This window comes from Labrus bergylta, chromosome 7, assembly GCF_963930695.1.
Source record: "Labrus bergylta chromosome 7, fLabBer1.1, whole genome shotgun sequence".
Taxonomy (NCBI): domain Eukaryota; kingdom Metazoa; phylum Chordata; class Actinopteri; order Labriformes; family Labridae; genus Labrus; species Labrus bergylta.
The window spans coordinates 14534511-14554344 of NC_089201.1; the positions used below are offsets into that span (position 1 = coordinate 14534511).

Genomic DNA, 19834 nt, shown 5'->3' on the forward strand with positions numbered 1-19834 from the left:
GAATCACAACACTTCTCTTCCCTAAATAACATGGTGGACTTGATACTGAGTTACACGGTATATCTTGAAAATGTTATTGATGATTGTAATGAAAATATTTACTATCAGCTCGATGAAAAATCAACCTCCTACAGAGGAACACTGGACTTGAGGATTGATGTTCATAAAGTGAATAACTATGAAGGTTCTTTTTTGTCAAGGACTGTTCAAGAGTGTGTTAGGGTTGTATCAAGTCAACTTTGGTTATATTCTTTAATAATTATACTTAATTATTAATAATATAAATAAAATGTCATTAAATTATGTTGAATCTCGTTTTGGGGCTCAACCTGTAATCAGGTAAATATAACCAAAATATCACTCAAATCAGTCTCAAATTAGTTATTTAATTACTAATGTTATTAATAATGAATAACTATATTTAATAAATTGAAGGCGTGAAATCCGTACACAAAGCCTTCGCACCCAGCTTATATCACAATGCAAATACACCAGTAACCACAAACAACTGCTCTCTTAAAATGATAACAGAATTTATTTAAACAAAGTAACATCAATCCAAAATCAATGAACTTAATCAAACAAATCACTTATCATAAACTAATCTAAGCAACAAATATTATCAAGCAAGGCTTGTGGAAGGTGTGTGTGTGTGTGTGTGTGTGTGTGTGTGTGTGTGTGTGTGTGAGAGAGAGAGAGGAGGGGAAGAGAGGGGGGAGATGGGTTTCGTACCCACGTGATCGCCCTTCCGATGGCGCACACCTAACAAAGACCAAAATGTCTAAAAGAGACCAAGTTCGGCCCTACACGATCTGTGTCTCTGAGGCGTCTGGATAGCCGCGAGTGTATAGATCTCTGTGCGTGTGGGTGTGTGTGTGGCCTATGTGCGTAATGGCGCGGTGGTGGAGTTAGTCTCCAGATGTACGTTTACACGGGAATATGTGTGTGTGTATGTTCGTAGAGGGGGAAATAAAAGAGGATAAAAGAGAATAAAAGAGAAATGCGTGCCTGAAGAGGCCGGATCACAGTCCGACTCCCGCGCCACAACTCGGAGTATTTCCCTTCATTCACAGAAACAAACCAATGGCTGAATTCAAGTTAATACGGCTTACACTGGCCTTTCTGATCAGAAGAGTAGTACCCGGTTATAACGCTGTTATGCTAAACACATCTAGGATGCAGCGGTCCGAAACAACAAGATTTTTAAACAGTTAATACTCAGGACGTGGCGGTCCAACAAAGAAAAAGAAATACAGTTTCTGCTTCGATCAAACAATTGTTAAAAACACTCTCTAAAGCTAATTCTGCCCAGACCTAATTAAGCCTCACTTGAGAATCGCTTTGTCCGCGATTGGTGAAAGGAAAAGAGTCCGGCGATGGAGCAGATCTTCTGTCCGTCCTGGTGCAGAGGCGGCTGATGGCGGCGAGGGTCCCTTGCGTCAAGAGCAGCTTCGTTGGTTCTCCGTCAAGTGGAAAGATGTCCTTTGATGTCCTTTTGTTGCAGGACGGAATAAGACCGTTATCTTTCTGATAATCTGTTATAGCCTGACGCTCTCCGAGAAACTGTGATGCGTTCACTGGACAATCCGAGCTCGGAATTTAGAACACTGCCGGCCGCGGATTACCTGCGCGCCAAAACTTAAAACAAAGTTAGATGGTTGCAGAAAACAGGAGGTGAGCTTGGGTCTCCAAGCACTTGAAGTCAGCGCGTGGAAAGAGGTCGAGCAATAGAAGTCTTGGAGTTTTGTCACCTGGCCGCCTTCCTGTGGGGTCTCCCTCAGGTTCCGGTCCCCCCTTTATGTCACACGTAGGTGTGAAGTACCGCAGGGGATTCTGGGATAAAAAGTCCTTTTAGGCTTCATTGTGATTTCAGTGAATCACTCAAATGAGACTTCCCACAGGGGTGCAGGCCCAAGTCCATTGTTTGACTGTCCTAAGCCTGCGTGGCCCAACAAGTGTTTGCGATCAATGTATTTTTTCAAATATTTATTTTTGGGCTTTTTATGCGTTTAATGGAGAGACCGGACAGCGGAGAGTTGGAAATCAGGGAGAGAGAGTAGGGAATGACATGCGGGAAAGGAGCCACAGGTGGGATTAGAACCTGGGCCGCCCGCTTGGAGGACCAAGGCCTCCATACATGGGGCGTGCACACAAACCACTGTGCCACCAGCACCCCGCGATCAATCTATTATTATGAAAAAATAATTAACTCAGTTGAAAAAAGAAAGTAAAACATTTCCAATGAAAATCATTACCCTCATGAACAAAAAGACAGAACAACAATTACATTTGGTTAAAGTTTCATGATGTCTTATGGCCATCACAAATACATTTTAAAAAAACTCTGAAAAATGATGTTTCATGAGTTTCTTACAATCTAACAACATTCAATAGCCAAATTGACTTTATCAAAGCCCAACATAATTATTGCCTGCGTGTGAGCTCTGCAAAACCCCAACATAATTGGTGCCCCATGTGAGGCCCTCAATAAACCATCTTTACCGCATTGTTCATGTGCAATAATTCAGAATTTGAATCCTGAATTAATTATTGTAAAGAAGTAATTTAGCTTTGAAGATTTACTTACTAATTTCTAACAAATGGGACATAAAGCTGTGGTCTAGATTGTGTTGTGTTTTGTTGATGAGTTGGTAGTTTAATAACATTGTTTGTGCTCTTTGTTGCTTGAGCCAACAATTTAGTCACCTGTCCAGTTGAGAGAGTAGCCAACACACAGAGTAGCCAGCAGTTACTGTCTGAGAGGTGTGAATGTACTATTATGAAAAAAGAATAATGAACTTAGGTAAAAACAATAAACTGTAACATTACCAATGAGAATTACTCTTATCTGAACAAAAAGTCAAAACAACAATAGAGAAAACTGTTTCAGGAGATTCAAACGACCAAGTTTTCTTTAGTATCAATGTGATCCAGTGAGAGTTGTTTGACCATCCATGGGTGAACTGAAAACAGACAATTTAGCATACTTTAAATGGAAATACACTTGTGTCAAGGTGAATGTAAGGTGACTGTGTTTTTTTTTTTTTTTTGGAAGAAAGTTGGCAGTCCGATGATGAACCCTATACTCTGTGCGCCTGCATTGCTGGCAGTAGTGGACAGGTCAAAAAATCTGTAAATGTTGCACAAAGCTAACCCCGTTCCTAGAAATCCTAGAAGCTCAGCACCTGGAATCTCAGTTTAACCCCAAATGAAACCAGGTTAAAGTGAAAGTCCTTTACTAAACTTTGAGCAAGACATGTAAAACCACTGACCGAAACAAATCTATAAGAGTTTATTAATGACCTAAAAAAACTGTAAGATTCTGTTGTGTTGCTCCAGTTCTTTCCTACTGTTTTTTTATTGTTGTTTGTAAAAACCTGTTATTTAAAGGAATCAAAAGAAGCATTAAAAGGGAGCTTGTAACAGCAGGATAAAGGGTAACTTATTTGATGGCCATCTCAGCCAAACAGCTACCAAATGTTAGCTTGCTGAACTGATTAGCCTCTTTGCTATACACGTAGCTACATACAACGTGTAGCTATCAATTTTTTTTAGCTTTGATCATTGAACTTCATTGAAAAAAAACATACTGAAAACTGTTCTGGGTTAAAAGGGGAATCCAGGACTGGCTGTGTTTCAAGGATATCTGGGAACACTGTTGACTTTGTGTAACATCAACAGATTTATTGACTTGGAACAGTGTAATCTGCGCATTTGTTTAACCTTGGCAGCCAATAACATCAAAGAAGTGACATAATTTAAGGTAACATTTTGTGTAGTTATGTAATCTAGAAGGGGGGCTGGCTGCAGGAAAGATGAAGGACTACATTCACCCTTGTTATCTAGATTCAGGCCCTTTCCATGGTTTACCTTGACAAAGAGCCAAACTCAATGACTTGGCACTTGTTAGCTTGCTATCTAAGGGCTGCTAGCCAACAGAAAAGTAGTAGGGTCACCAAACTTTAGATGCCTCAGCTCAACTGCAAATGTGTTAAATAAATTATACCAGCATCATAAAGTCAGCTTCTATGGACCCCCAAGGGACATGGATGGGAAAAGATAGGTTCATATTAAGAAACAGTTCTTCTTTAAAGGCTTCATATGCGATTTTTTGATCCAGCAGATGTCACCCTTGATCACCAGCATGAAACCAAAGCAACTCGCGGTGCATTGTTGTGTAAGCATGCTAATGCTAGCGATCTTTATTATGCTCATATCTTCACAATGCATGTAAATTTACCCGAAATGAGCGTGATCGAAAAACACAGTTAAGCAGTGAGTACAGTATGTTATTCTTCTTTTCTCTAGTCCCTCAATTAAACAACTTTTATTCTTGCTAAAAAGTGTCTGCTTTAGATAAATCTACTGTTGTCTTGATTTTCTTTTGCTTTATGTTGTCAGAGTCCAACTTCACCTGCACGTACCGTTCTCTGCCAACCTGTGAGGACTGTCTGGTCTACACCGTCGACAGCATAAACACCAACAATGCACTTCACATCATGAACATCACCAACCCCACAACCATTCATGAGGTCAAACAATATCAGGCTGTTTACCTGATGGGTAAGAGGAACAAGTCAGAGAGAAAATAACTTCTTATATCTGAAACATTTCTTCACTATTTAATTTTTGTTTCCAGCCAAAGAGACTACTGTCAAGGCCTCAGAGCTGGAGCGTTTCACGAAGCAAGCAAGATGTCTTGGTTTCACATGGAAACCAGACTTCTACTACAACCCCAAGAATAGTGCGTCCGCCTTTAAACCTGTCAGACTAAACATTGAAATGGAGACTGTGATTTAAGACAAAACTTTTCCCGTCTTTTTTCTCTCTGCAGCTTTCTGGGAAAGAGGCGTTGAAAATGAAGCTGTACACGAACATTGCCATGATTGAAAACCATCTTAAGCTGAAGAAAATAAAAGCTTTCTTGACAAATAACTTAATCTAAAATTGTGATAATAAAGCCATGAAAAAATGACCTAAATGTGTGGACGGCGTTTGTTTTAATCCAATACAGCGAGAGAGGGGATGGAGGATACTGTGCATTCAGGTGTAGTAACAGCAGCAGGATGGTAGTTATACTGAAGCAGAAACACACATAATAACTACTAGCTGGTTCATATTCTTAAAAAAAAAGTTATTTTTCTATTTAACTCATCTATAGTGTCAAGTTTTAAGTCCAAGCTGCAGTTGCATTTGGGGCCTGTCTAACCTCATTTTGATAGTTACATGGCTCAAAGTAAAAGCCAAAATCTGGACCTAAGGCACAGTAAAAATGCACAATTCTTAAGACCAGCATTTCCTTGATAGATAGAATCGAAGATGTACATTTTCCATTTTTACAAAGTGTACACTAGACAGGAAATTACCTGCTGGATTGTGGGACATTGTGTTTTGAGAATGGAGTCATATAAGATTCAAAGTAGGTGCCTATTTTGAAGAAGCCTAATCTAAGCACTTTAATTGTTAAATGTGGATTCAATTGAAACTGCATCAAAAACAGCACCATCACATGCTCAATAAACTTTTGTGGCAATACATTTGGCAGAATGAGCAGCGGCGCTCCACAAGGATGTGTCAGCTTACCATTGTTAGTCACCATCTACACCAATGACTGCGTAACCAGTTTGCCATCACCATCTCATCAAATTATCAGATGATACTGCACTAGAAGCCCTGATGACAGAGGAGGAGTAGCCAGAACTCTATCAGGACTGTGTGGACAGAGCGGTCGTGTGGTGTGACCAGAATGCCCTCATATTAAATCCAATCAAAAAAAGAGTAGGTTATCTTTGATAACACGCAGTATGCACCTCATCCAGTCATCATTCACAATAGACATATTAAATAGTACTCTTCAATTAAATACCAGGGAGTGTATGTAGACAGTGCTCTTTTCTGGACACACAATGTGGATTACCTCTGTAATAATGTCCAACAGAGGATTTAATTTCTGAGAGACTCAGATCATTTGGACCCGGAAAGAATATCTTGCACCTATTCTTCTGCTCCACTACTAAGACTCCTGGGTATCTGCTCAAAGATGGTGGGTCACTGTATTGAGCGCTCTTTCCTCATAGGCTGCACTAAGCACACCCTCAGACTGGCTGGGAAGATTGACTCAGACCCATCTCACGTCCTACATGGAGAGTATCAGCCCCTGCCCTCTGGGAGGCGTTCAATGGTGCCAAACTGTAAGAGGAACAAGTACAAACACTCTTTCATTCTTAACTCCATATCACTGCTGAACAAACAGTAGAACAGAGACAGGGAAAACTCCACCCCACACATTACCAATTATTACTGTACCTGACCTCAGCTGCACATGGACTGTGAGCACAACTTTTTTCATGGACAATCTCCGAACATTATTTATATATTTATGTCACTACTGAACTGTGATTTTAAATGTAACTCATGCTGTTTTTACTTTCTGTCTTTTGAGTTGGATGTGATTGGGATGCAAGGATTTCTGAACTTGTAATGCAAGACAAATTTCTGTTCAAACGCACAATAAAGTGTTTTCTTCAACTTGATCTTAGATGAACCAGGAGATACCTGTTACATTCAAGAACAAAGTGAGATGGAAGCTAATATGGTAATAGAGGATAATGACTGAAAATAAATCAACGTAAACAGTCACAAAACAACAAACAACCCTTCACGGAGGGAGTTAGATTGGAAACTTAATGTTCGATATTCAGTACCCCTCAAGTTGTGTCTGGGTTTGCTGGAGGCTCATCACCTTTGTGTTGGAGAGGATGTGGGATGATAGGTGACCATACACACATTTTCTGGGACTGCCCAACACTGCAAACATTTTGGACGATATTAGAAGTAAGATTACAGCAATCTTAAACATGGATTTACCTCTGAGTCCGCTATATTATATGCTGGGATGCATGCTGAGAGGTTCCCTCTGTGGTGAAAAACTGTATATCTTCAAAATGTTATTGATGATTGGAAGTAAAATAATAGCTTTCTGCTGGATGCAAAAGCAACCTCCTACAGTGGAACAATGGACTTAAGGAGTGATGTTCATAAAGTGAAAAATTATAGAGGAGCTTTGTTGTCAAGGACTGTTCAAGAGTGTACGTGATCAATGTATTATTATGACAAAATAATAAACTTAGGTCAAAAAAGAAACTCTAACATTACCAATAAGAATCATTACGCTTATCTGAACAAAAAGGCCATCACAAATATATTTACAAAGCAGTCAGACAAAAATTATGTTTCAGGAGTTTTCTTTAGTATCAATGTGATCCAGTGATAGTTATTTGACCAACCATGGGTGCACTGAAGACAGATCATTTAGCATACTTTAAATTAAAATGCATTTGGGTCAAGGTGGATGTAAGGTGACTGTGTTTGTGCCAGAAGGTTGGCAGTCAGATGATGAACTCTCTACGTTTGCATCATTGGCAATCGAGGAGAAGTCAACAAATCTGTAAATGTTACACAAAGCTAACAGTGTTCCTAGAAATCCTAGAAGCACAGCACCTGGAATCTCATTTTAACTCCAAATGAAACCAGGTTGAAGTGAAATAGTATTTACTGAACTCTGGGCAAAGATGTAAACCACTGAACATAAAAAAGTGTATACAACTCTATTAATAGTTTTAACAAACCAAAGCCAAAAGACTTTTAAGCTTCTGTTGTGTCGCTCCAGTTCTATCCTACTGATTTTCATTGTTATTTGTAAAAACCTGTTCTTATCTCTCATCCACCTGTATTATTGTATTATAGTATGTTCATATTATGTCCATATTCTTTATATTATCTGTAAACTAGTATAGCATGCTCACTGCATCTTGATCTGTATATTATTAGTATAGCATGCTCACTGCACCTTAATCTGTATATTATAATCCTAAGAATACACTTATATTTATAGCATCCCATTAATCCAGCCATCCATATATACCTAATAATTCACTTTTTTTTAGTCTACATCTGTAAATTTTGTAATTACTGTACATAGCACGGACTCTTGCACTTTCTGCTTATTTGCACTTCTGGTGAGATGCCAAACCTCATTTCGTTACTCAATACTTGTATATGTGTAATGACAATAAAGTTGAATCTCATCTCATCTCATCTCATCTTAAAGAAAACAAAAGAAGCATTCAAAGGGAACTTCTAACAGCAGTACAGAGGATAACTAATATTTGTTGGCAATATCAGCCAAACAACTACCAAATTTTAGCTTGCTGAACTGGTTAGCCACTTTGCTATACATGTAGCTACATACAACATGTAGCTATCATAATTTGTAAGTCTGGACCATTAGACTTGTCATGAGCTCAATTAAGAAAAATGTACTAAAAACTGAACTGGGTTAAAAGGGGAATCCAGGACTGGCAGTGTTTCTCTTGGAAAGCCATTTCGAGATCTCGCTTAAGTCTATTGGGAGTAACCTTAAGAAATTAACCTCCATGTTCCTCAAGCAACACCATTTTTAAAGAAGTAATGTTCTCACTAACTTCCATTTGTTGTGACTTCTGACCTGAATACAGAATCTGCGGTCCAGTAATGGATGGAGTGTTGGATTTTGTACCATTCAAATAGGAGTTCATGCAATGAGTCAGCTTGTTTTTGGTAGACAGCCAACCGTCCTGCGATGAACTGTACCCTCTGTGCATTTGAGGATCGTGGGCAGCTTAGGACAAGTCAACAATTTTGAAAATGCTGATGCCAGCGTTCCTAGAAATCCTAAAACTCTTAACATCCTGTTATATCCTTTTATAACCCTTGAGTGTAAATAAGTGGATTGACAAATAGATTGAAAAAGCACAAACACTTGGAACAGTTCCATGAGCAGCTTCTATATAAGCTGAGTGGCTTTCTGATGCTCATCATTCAGCTTCACTGAGAAAACTACCTTCTTGGTGTTTCCTTCCAGTTCTACTCTGAAGCTAACCATCTGCAGCATCATGTATCTGTGGTTCAGCAGTCTTCTTCTGGCGGTGGGGTTGTTTCAGAGCTGCTCGGCTCTGACTCCTGAAGAATGCCAACCCTTGGTCGAACCTTTTTCTACTTTTACACCGGTAAGCCTTCCTCTGATTCCCATCTGGGTCTCTAGGTTAGCATCGGCAATGAGGTCGTGGGTTATAGGTTTTGATATGATTATTGAGGCTTCTCAACAGTCTTGATCATTACTACTATCGCTACGTTTCTAGTATTTGCTGGAAGGATGGGTCTACTTCACTGACCTTATGTTTGTCTACAGAGTTACGATGGAAGGTGGAACTACATCATGGGTTTCATTGATAGTGAACCTTTTAAAGCCTTGAAGAGGTCAGCCAAGAGCATGTGGATTAAATTCTCTCCAAACCCGTCGAGCCCCAGAGATTTTGTTGAGAGTATTGGGATCAGGCAGTGAGTATATAACAGTGCAACATCAGCTGCAAAAACATCAAACATAAAGATTGAAATAAACAAATTGAGGAAAGAAATCTCCCTCAAACACATTAAAAACCAGCTAAAGATGGTCACCATCTTTGTTTATAAGCTGCTTCATGTTCACCTTGTTCCTAATCATCCACCCAGATCAACCGCTGTGCAGATGACACTCTCTATTATCCCTCTGACAAAAATACTCTCTAATAAATGGCAACAAACAACAGCTGAGATGCATCCGTTAATGCACATCTTTGCTAGGCTTTGCCTGTTATTACTACCAAGGAGATTCCTCTCCAAGCATGTTGAAAACTCCAGTCCTGGACATGGTCTTCAACCTCTCAATGACATACATAAAGTCGCCTTTCCTTTTCTTGTTTTCCCAGTCCTGGATATTGCAAGTACGCATCTTCCCCTGTCGCTACTGTGACCAACACTGCAGTAGTCTCAAGTAAGTCGCCTCTTTTTAAATAACACTGGAGCTTGTAAATGTTTGTTCTTTTAGTCAGTGAATGATAGAAGTTATGAATGAAAGAGTTTTTTCTAGGCAGTGTAAACTTATGGAGTTGATGTCAATTTATCCATCTGTATTTGGGACTCGTATCGAGCTGAACAGTGTCTGTTTCAGATAAAAGTGTTGTTGTTTTAATTTGTATTTTACTTTATGTCGTCAGAGTCCAACTTCACCTGCACGTACCGTTCTCTGCCAACTTGTGAGGACTGTCTGGTCTACACCGTCGACAGCATAAACACCAACAATGCACTTCACATCATGAACATCACCAACCCCACAACCATTCATGAGGTCAAACAATATCGGGCTGTTTACCTGATGGGTAAGAGGAACAAGTCAGAGAGAAAATAACTTCTTTAAATCTGAAACATTTCTTCATTTTATTTAACTTTAATTTCCAGCCAAAGAGACGACTGTCAAGGCCTCGAAGCTGGAGCACTTTATGAAGCAAGCAAGATGTCTTGGTTTCACATGGGAACCAGACTTCTACTACAACCCCAAGAATAGTGCGTCCCCCTTTAAACTTGTCGGACTAAAAAATGAAACGGAGAATGTGATTTAATACAACACTGAATTATTTCTCTCTTTTTTCTCTCTGCAGCTTTCTGTGAAAAAGGCGTTGAACATGAAGATGTACACGTACATAACAATGATTAATGGCAATCTTCAGCTGAAGTGTTGACAAACTTGCTTGACAAATAATTAAAAATGAACTTTTGGAAATAAAGACACGAAAAAATGACCTAAATGTATCGACTGTGTTTGTTTCAATCCAATACAGAGAGGGAGTGTTTGAAGAGATATGATGTAAAGATACTTTAGGAGCAGGTACATTTAGATGTAGTAACAGCAGCAGGACATTAGTTATATTATCGCAGCAAAATTGATATAGCTACTAGCTGATTAATATTCTTAAAAAAAATAATGTTTCTATTTAAATATACTATAGTGTCAAGTTGGAAGTCCAAGGGGCAGTCGCATCTGGGACCTGTCTAACCTCGTTTCGAAAGTTAAATGGCACACAATACATGCAAAAATGAGGACCCAAGGCACATTAAAACATGCGCCATTTCACAAGACCAGCATGCCCATGATAGATAGAATGGCGCATGTTCCATTTCTATTAATACAAAGTGTACACTGGACAGGAATAACCTGCTGCGTTGTGGGACACTGTGCCCTGAGATTGTAGTCATGTAAGACTCATAGCAGGTGCCCTAAAACCCACATTTTGCAGGAGTCTTTTATCAGCATTTTGAGTGTTAAGTGTGGATTTAGTTGAACTTGCACCAAAAACTGTACCACTTACATTTGCTGAATAAACTTGTACTGCAATACATTTGGCAGAAGAAAAGACCAAGAGTTGGACACACAACACTTCTCTCAACCTAACAACATGGTGAACTTGGCCTGCCAATTCTGAATAAGTATTGCCGGGCAGCCCAATTACAGACACTGGTGAATTGATTAAAATCTGGATACAAGATGGGTACAAACTGAACAAAATCCAATGACAATGACCTCGCTCCAACCAATAATATTCCTGAGTTCAAAACATCCGAAGAAAGTGAAGATTAAAAACAGCTGGATAAATGACACACTAAATGTGTGGATTAATAAGAGTTGGGGGGAGGACGTAACTCTATTTCAAGGGCTATGCCAATAACAGGAAATTCAGACTTTAACCATCTCTGAGTGATGGGGGCTTCGTTAGGCGGGCAGACTTGTGCCTCCTTGCTATTAACAAGTCACTGGAAGGAGATCATTTGAAATCCTCTGCACAAATACAACAAGTCTTTGGGTTGTCTTCAAAAGATCCATTCAGATACTTCCCAACCTTAATTGATTGACGAATTAACCTGGAATCTTTTAAAAAGAAAACACATAACATATTCATGAACCATTTTACAATTAGATGAACCTGGAGATACCTTTGACTTTAGAAAAAATGGAAGTTGGAAGCTAATGTGATAACAGAGGATAACGAGTGAAAAGAAAGCCACATAAGCGGTCTGATGGCCATCATGAATACATTCACAAAGCAGTCAGAGAAAAATGATGTTTCAGCAGTTTTTCACAATCAAGTTTTCTTTAGTATCAATATGATCTAGTGACAGTTGTTTGACCCTCCATGAGTACACTGAAAAAAGCTAATTTAGCATATTTTAAATGGAGTATGATCAATGTCTTCAGGAATTTCTGAGAAATATGATGTGAACATATTCAATTACTCAGAACTATACAACAAAGAAAAACACATTTCAAGTTGCCGCAAAATCAGTATAATTGAACATTTTAAAATGGATTTGTTTAAGCAATCACTCTTTTCAGATATGAGACATTTAGGTCCATGTGGAGGTAAGGCATCAAGTCTGTGTTTTTTGACAGAAAGTTGGCAGTCCTATGATGAACTCTATGCCTTGTGCATTTGCATCGTTGGCAGTCGAGGACAAGTCAACAAATCTGTTAATGTTAAAAAAACAAAACTGCTTTCCTAGAAATCCTAGAAGAACAGCACCTGGAATCTCATTTCAACCCCAAATGAAACCAGGTTGATGTGAAATATCCTTTACTGAACTTTGGGCAATATGTTTACGTCTATAAAAGTCTATCAATGACTAAAAGCCAAAAGACTTGTAAGCTTCTGTTGTGTTGCTCCAGTTCTATCCTACTGGTTTTTTCTATTGTTTTTTTTTGTAAAAACCTGTTCTTTAAAGAAAACAAAAGAAGCAATAAAATGAAGCTTGTAACAGCAGGACAGAGGATAATCAATTTGTTGGCCATCTTGGCCAAACAGCTACCAAATGTTAGCTAGCTGAACTGGTTAGCCACTTTGCGATACATGTAGCTACATACAACATGTTGCTATCATAAAAAGTAAGCCTTGGTCATGAGCTTGCTTGAGTACAATGTACTGAAAACTGACCTGGATTAAATGGGGAATTCAGGGCAGGCTGTTTTTCTAGGAAATCTCAGAACACTTGACTTTAACTCTGTACTCTGTGTATTTGTTTAACCTTGGCAGCCTATGACATCACAGAACCGACATCATTTAAGGTAACGTTTCGTTTCGTTATGTAATCGAGTGTAGAGTTGACTGCTGGAAAGATGAAGGACTACAATCACAGTTGTTATCCATATTCAGGCCTTTTCCATGGCTTACCATGACAAAAAGCCAAACTCAATGACTTGATTGTTAGCTTGCTATCTAATGTCTGCTAGCCAACAAAAAAGTAGTAGGGTCAGCAAACTTGAGATGCATCAGCTCAACTGCAAATGTGTTAAAGAAATTATGCCAGCATAATGAAGTCAGTTTCAGAAAAAAAAGGTCTCGGATTTGTTGTGAATTTTGACCTGAATACAGAATTTGCGGTCGAGTAATGGATTGCGTGTTGGATATTGTACCATTAAGTGCAGAGTTCATGCAGCCAGTTTGTTTTAGCTAAAAAGCCAAACTCCCTGCAATGATTTGTACACTGTGCATTTGTGGATCCTGGGCAGCTTAGGACAAGACAACAATTTTGAAAATGCTGATGCCAGTGTTCCCAGGAATCCTAAAACTCACATCCTGTTATCTCCTTTTATAACCCTTGAGTGTAAATAAGAAGATCGACAAATAGATTGAAAAAGCCCAAACACTTGGAACCGTGCCATGAGCAGCTTCTATAAAAGTCGAGTGGTTCTCTGATGCTCATCATTCAGCTTCACTGAGAAAACTACCTTTTTGGTGTTTCCTTCCAGTTCTACTCTGAAGCTAACCATCTGCAGCATCATGTATCTGTGGTTCAGCAGTCTTCTTCTGGCGGTGGGGTTGTTTCAGAGCTGCTCGGCTCTGACTCCTGAAGAATGCCAACCCTTGGTCGAACCTTTTTCTACTTTTACACCGGTAAGCCTTCCTCTGATTCCCATCTGGGTCTCTAGGTTAGCATCGGCAATGAGGTCGTGGGTTATAGGTTTTGATATGATTATTGAGGCTTCTCAACAGTCTTGATCATTACTACTATCGCTACGTTTCTAGTATTTGCTGGAAGGATGGGTCTACTTCACTGACTTTATGTTTGTCTACAGAGTTACGATGGAAGGTGGAACTACATCATGGGTTTCATTGATAGTGAACCATTTAAAGCCTTGAAGAGGTCAGCCAAGAGCATGTGGATTAAATTCTCTCCAAACCCGTCGAGCCCCAGAGATTTTGTTGAGAGTATCGGGATCAGGCAGTGAGTATATAACAGTGCAACATCAGCTGCAAAAACATCAAACATAAAGATTGAAATAAGCAAAGAGAGGAAAGAAATCTCCCTCAAACACATTAAAACCAGCTAAAGATGGTCACCATCTTTGTTGATAAGCTGTTTCAGGTTCACCTAGTTCCTAATCATCCACCCAAATCAACCGCTATGCAGATGACACTCTCTATTATCCCTCTGAGAAAAATACTCTCTAATAAATGGCAACAAACAACAGCTGAGATGCATCCTTTGATGCACATCTTTGCTAGGCTAGGCCTGTTATTACTACCAAGGAGATTCCTCTCCAAGCATGTTGAAAACTCCAGTCCTGGACAGGGTTTTTCTTACATGGTCTTCAACCTCCCAATGACATACATAAAGTCGCCTTTCCTTTTCTCGTTTTTTCACAGCCCTGGATATTGCAAGTACGCATCTTCCCCTGTCGCTATTGTGACCAACACTGCAGTAGTCTCAAGTAAGTTGCCTGTTTTTAAATAACACTGGAGCTTGTAAATGTTTGTTCTTTTAGTCAGTGAATGATAGAAGTCATGAATGAAAGAGTTTTGTCTAGTCGTCTAAACTTATGGAGTTGAGGTCAATTTATCCATCTGTATTTGAGACTCGTACCGAGCTAAACAGTGTCTGTTTCAGATAAAAGTGTTGTTGTTTTAATTTGTATTTTACTTTATGTCGTCAGAGTCCAACTTCACCTGCACGTACCGTTCTCTGCCAACTTGTGAGGACTGTCTGGTCTACACCGTCGACAGCATAAACACCAACAATGCACTTCACATCATGAACATCACCAACCCCACAACCATTCATGAGGTCAAACAATATCGGGCTGTTTACCTGATGGGTAAGAAGAACAAGTCTGAGAGAAAATAACTCCTTTTACATCTGAAACATTTCTTATTTTTATTTTTATTTACAGCCAAAGAGACGACTGTCAAGGCTTCGGAGCTGGAGCGCTTCAAGACGCAAGCAAGATGTCTGGGTTTCACATGGGATCCAGACTTCTACTACAACCCCAAGAATAGTGCGTCCCCCTTTAAACTTGTCAGACTAAACATTGAAATGGAGACTGTGATTGAAGACAACACTGAATTATGTCTCTCTTTTTTCTCTCTGCAGCTTTCTGTGAAAAAGGCGTTGAACCTGACAATGTAAAAGAAGATGATGATGATTGAAGGCGATCTTAAGTTTAAATGCTGCCAAACTGTCTCAACAATTAATTTAAACTGAACTTGTGGAAATAAAGACACCAAAAAAGACTGCGTGGAATGTGATTGTTTCAATGCCAACACAGAGTGGGAGGGTTGAAGAGGTAACCCAACAGGATGTTACGATATACTGAAGCAGAAACAGAAAAAATCTACTGGCTGAGTCATATTCTAAAAAAGCATGATGCTTCTATTTAACTGATCTATAGCGCAAAGCTTTAAGTCCAAGGTGAAGTTGCATTTGGGACCTCTCTTACCCCATTTCGATAGTTACATGGCCTGAAATATAAGCCAGAATTAGGACCCAATGCAATAGACAAATGGACCTCGTTTTCAAACAATCATGTCCAAGATTCATAAAATGGTGCACACACATTTTCTAATGTTTCCCCTAGGTTTAAAGCTTTTGGGGGGGGGGGGGGCAGACAAACATCGACACAAACACTTAAAGGAATCATGGTGTTGATGTGTTTCTTTGAATGACAGCAGTCAATATAGGCTAACAACTGAACAATTGTTTGAGCTGTACACTGAACTAAACATCGGACCATTTATTTTTATGACAATCATCCACAAAGTGGGTAGCTTTTGTAATTGCAGTGTATCTTTTTGGGTTTATGGAAGAACTTTTCCAGAGCCTCTTGATATGGGAAGTCAGAAACGCTGGCGCAACTCACAGGAGCGTGAGTGTTGCCATCTTCACCACCCTGGGAGCGTTTAAAAATAGGGCATATATTTCTGTCTGCTTTTGAGGTGGTTGATGTGACATATTTTCCGATGCACGCTCTCTGTCCACTGCTGGGAATGTGCTCACCTGTGTGTGCGTGCACGTGTCTGTGTGTGTGCGCATCGGGGTGGAATTCCGCTGTGCGCAATACAGGGAGCAGATGAGAGTTGTAAACTCGCGACCATGTAGAGACAGAAATAACATGCCGTCGTGTAAGTAAGAAAAATAACATGAGGCTATTTAGTTTGTATAATAACAGGAGAAGGTACAGACCTGTTCTATCGGAAAGGTATCCTTTAATGATTGTTGTGATCTGGCGCTATAAAGGAAACTAAATAAAATTAAATAAACGCGACCTTCAAAGGGGGGGGGGGGGGGTCGCCCCCATAATATAATGGTAGGGGAAACACTATTTTCTATTTATACAATGTGTACACTGGACAGGAGCATCACCACTCTGACATCTCTCCACTAATGCATGTCCTGTTTGTGATTCAGTCCTGTGTGAGAAGCATGTCTCTCAATAGCAGAGTAACTGCCAATTCACACATACTCCGTGTCAGCCGTGGTCCGCCAGAGCTGTGCACTACGAAGTACTTAGCTGCCACTCTAGTCAATCATTGTGTTCACACATCGCGCGCTGCGGTTTGTCTCCGCTGAGTGCCACCAACGGCACTACGTCTATGCTCTGTTTCAAATAGGCAGCGAGTCTATTTTCGCCGGAGTAAGCTTTTTGACCTCTTAAAACCTTTCACTCTTCATTCACCTTTGTGGTTGGTGAAGTTGTGCCAGAAAATCCTACTCTGCTTCGTCTTCGAGACTTTTAAGTTACCCATTTTGCTATGGACTCGCCCAACAACAAAGACTCACAGTCTTAAGAATAATGCATCGTCAAAGTATTAAGGTTTTTCTGGCCAAGTCTGAGGATGTTTTAACCCAAAATGAAACCGGGTTGAAGTGAAATAGCCTTTACTGAACTCTGGGCAAACACTGTAAAACCATTGGACAAAAAAAGTCAATAAAAATTCTTAAAAGACAAAGACTTGTAAGCTTCTGTTGTGTTGCTCCAGTTCTATCCTAAATGGGTTTTTTGTGTGTTTTGTGAAAACCGGTTCTTCCAAGAAAACAAAAGAAGTATTAAAAGGGAGCTTGTAACAGCAGGACAGAGGATAACTAATTTGTTGGCCATCTCGGCCAAACAGCTACCAATTGTTAGCTGGCTAATCTGGTTAACCATTTAGCCATGCATGTAGCTACATATAACATGTAGATATCATAAATTGTATGCCTTGGCTATTGAGTACAATGTACTGAATGATGACCTGGGATAAAAGGGGAATCCAGGACTGGCTGTGTTTCAGATTCAGGCCATTTCCATGGCTTACCTTGACTAAGAGACAAACTTAATAACTTGGTACTTGTTAGCTTGCCATCTAAGGTCCGCTAGCCAACAGAAAAGTAGTAGGGTCACGGAACGTGCGATGGATCAGCTCAACTACAAATGTGTTAAAGAAATTATGCCAGCATAATAGTCAGGTTCTATGGACCCCCTAAGGGACATGGATGGAACAAAATAGGTAATCCTGAGAAACAGTTTTACATATAAAGAGGATTCTTGTTGCAAAGAGACACTTTCATTGGAAAAACAGTTAGCTGTTTCAGCCGAGTGAATGTGAAGACTCGCTTAGGTCCAAAGGGAGTTACCACCTCCATGTCCCTCAAGCAACACAATTTTTAAACAAGTAATGTTCTCACTAAATTGCATTTGTTGTGAATTCTGATCTAAACACAAAATTTGTGGTCCAGTAATGGATGGTGTGTTGGAAATTGTACCAACCAAGAATAAGTGCATGCAATGAGTCAGCTTGTTTTTGCTAGAAAGCAAATCGTTCTGTGATGAACTGTACCCTCCATGCTTTTATGGGTCGTGTGCAGCTCAAGACAAGTCAACAACTTAGAAAGTGCTGATGCAAACCAGTGTTCCCAGAATTCCTACAACTCAACAAACCCTGTTATCTCCTTTTGTAACCCTTCAATGTAAATAAATAGATTGACATATAGATCAGGAAAAGCCCAAACACTTGGAACTCTGCCTTATAAAAGCCGAGTGGCCCTCGGAGGCCCATCATTCAGCTTCACCGAGAAAACTACCCTCTTGGTGTTTTATTCCAGTTCTACTGTGCAACAAACCATCTGAAGCATCATGCATCTGTGGTTCAGCAGTCTTCTTCTGGTGGTGGGGTTGTTTCAGAGCTGCTCGGCTCTGACTCCTGAAGAATGCCAACCCTTGGTCGAACCTTTTTCTACTTTTACACCGGTAAGTTTTCCTCTGATTTTCACCTGGGTACGACATTGAATTGTTTAACCTTGTTGTGATCTTCAGATAAAGCATTTTCTACAGTCAAATAATATCTCATCAATTCTTTCCAAGTATGAAGAGAAGGGGCCTCTTTGTTCTTCCAGTGTTTTAAAATCAGCTTTTTATAAATGAGGGCACAGAACACAATTTTATTAATATTTATATGATTATTGAGGCCTCTTAACAGTCTGAATCATAATTGATAACACGACTGATACTTTTCTATTATTTCATTGAAGGAAGGGTCTACTTCACTGACTGTATGTTTGTCTACAGAGTTACGATGGAAGGTGGAACTACATCATGGGTTTCATTGATAGTGAACCATTTAAAGCCTTGAAGAGGTCAGCCAAGAGCATGTGGATTAAATTCTCTCCAAACCCGTCGAGCCCCAGAGATTTTGTTGAGAGTATCGGGATCCGACAGTGAGTATATAACAGTGCAACATCAGCTGCAAATACATCAAACATAAAGATTGAAATAAGAAAAAAAATCTCCCTCAAACACATCGCAACAGCCTAAAGATGGTCACCATCACCTATGTACATAGGGTCAGGTTATTCCTTATCATTCCAAGCTCATTCCATTCAGATCAACCATTATGCAGATGACCCTAAATCATCCCTCTGAAACAATAAATACTCTCCAATCAACCACAACAAGCAACAGTCTAGATGCATTCTTTATTGCACATCTTTGCTAGGCTAGGCCTGTTAGTACTACCGTTCTGCTCCAAGCATGTTTAATATTCCAGTCCGGGACAGGGTTTTTCTTACATGGTCTTCAACCTCCCAATGACATACAAAAAGTCGCCTTTCCTTTTCTTGTTTTCGGTTATAAGCCAAAATTGGGACCCAAGGCACATTACAAAATGCAAAACATTTTAGACAAGCATACCGATGATAGATAGAATGAGGCACATAGATTTTATTTTTATTAAAATAAAGTGTACACTGGACAGCAAAATTACCTGCTGCACCGTGGAACCCTATGCTCTGAGATTGGAGTAATGTAAGACTCATAGCAGGTGCACTTAAAGTCACATTTTGTAGGAGTTTTATCTAAGCACTTTGATCGTTACATGTAAATGTAATTGAACTTGTGTCAAAACACTGTACCATTTACATTTGCAGAATTAACTTTTACTCCAATATATTTGGCAAAAGAAAAGTTGGAATCACAACACTTCTCTTCCCTAAATAACATGGTGGACTTGATACTGAGTTACACGGTATATCTTGAAAATGTTATTGATGATTGTAATGAAAATATTTACTATCAGCTCGATGAAAAATCAACCTCCTACAGAGGAACACTGGACTTGAGGATTGATGTTCATAAAGTGAATAACTATGAAGGTTCTTTTTTGTCAAGGACTGTTCA

The 19834-nt window shown here is 39.5% G+C and overlaps 2 protein-coding genes and 1 long non-coding RNA gene across 8 annotated transcripts in view; 2 read left to right on the forward strand and 1 right to left on the reverse strand.

Moving 5' to 3' along the window:
• cadps2 (Ca++-dependent secretion activator 2) overlaps positions 1-19834 on the reverse strand; it is a 289863-nt gene that overhangs the window by 108709 nt on the left and 161320 nt on the right. The window lies entirely within an intron of this gene.
• On the forward strand, positions 9141-10661 carry LOC110005157 (uncharacterized). The gene is made up of 5 exons (XM_020660601.2): positions 9141-9378; positions 9786-9850; positions 10074-10235; positions 10315-10419; positions 10515-10661. The coding sequence occupies exons 1-5, from the start codon at positions 9257-9259 to the stop codon at positions 10568-10570; spliced, it is 510 nt and encodes a 169-aa protein (XP_020516257.2). The 5' UTR covers positions 9141-9256; the 3' UTR covers positions 10571-10661.
• On the forward strand, positions 14738-15416 carry LOC110005158 (uncharacterized). The gene is made up of 2 exons (XR_010666658.1): positions 14738-15181; positions 15277-15416. It is a non-coding gene; the product is annotated as an uncharacterized lncRNA (long non-coding RNA).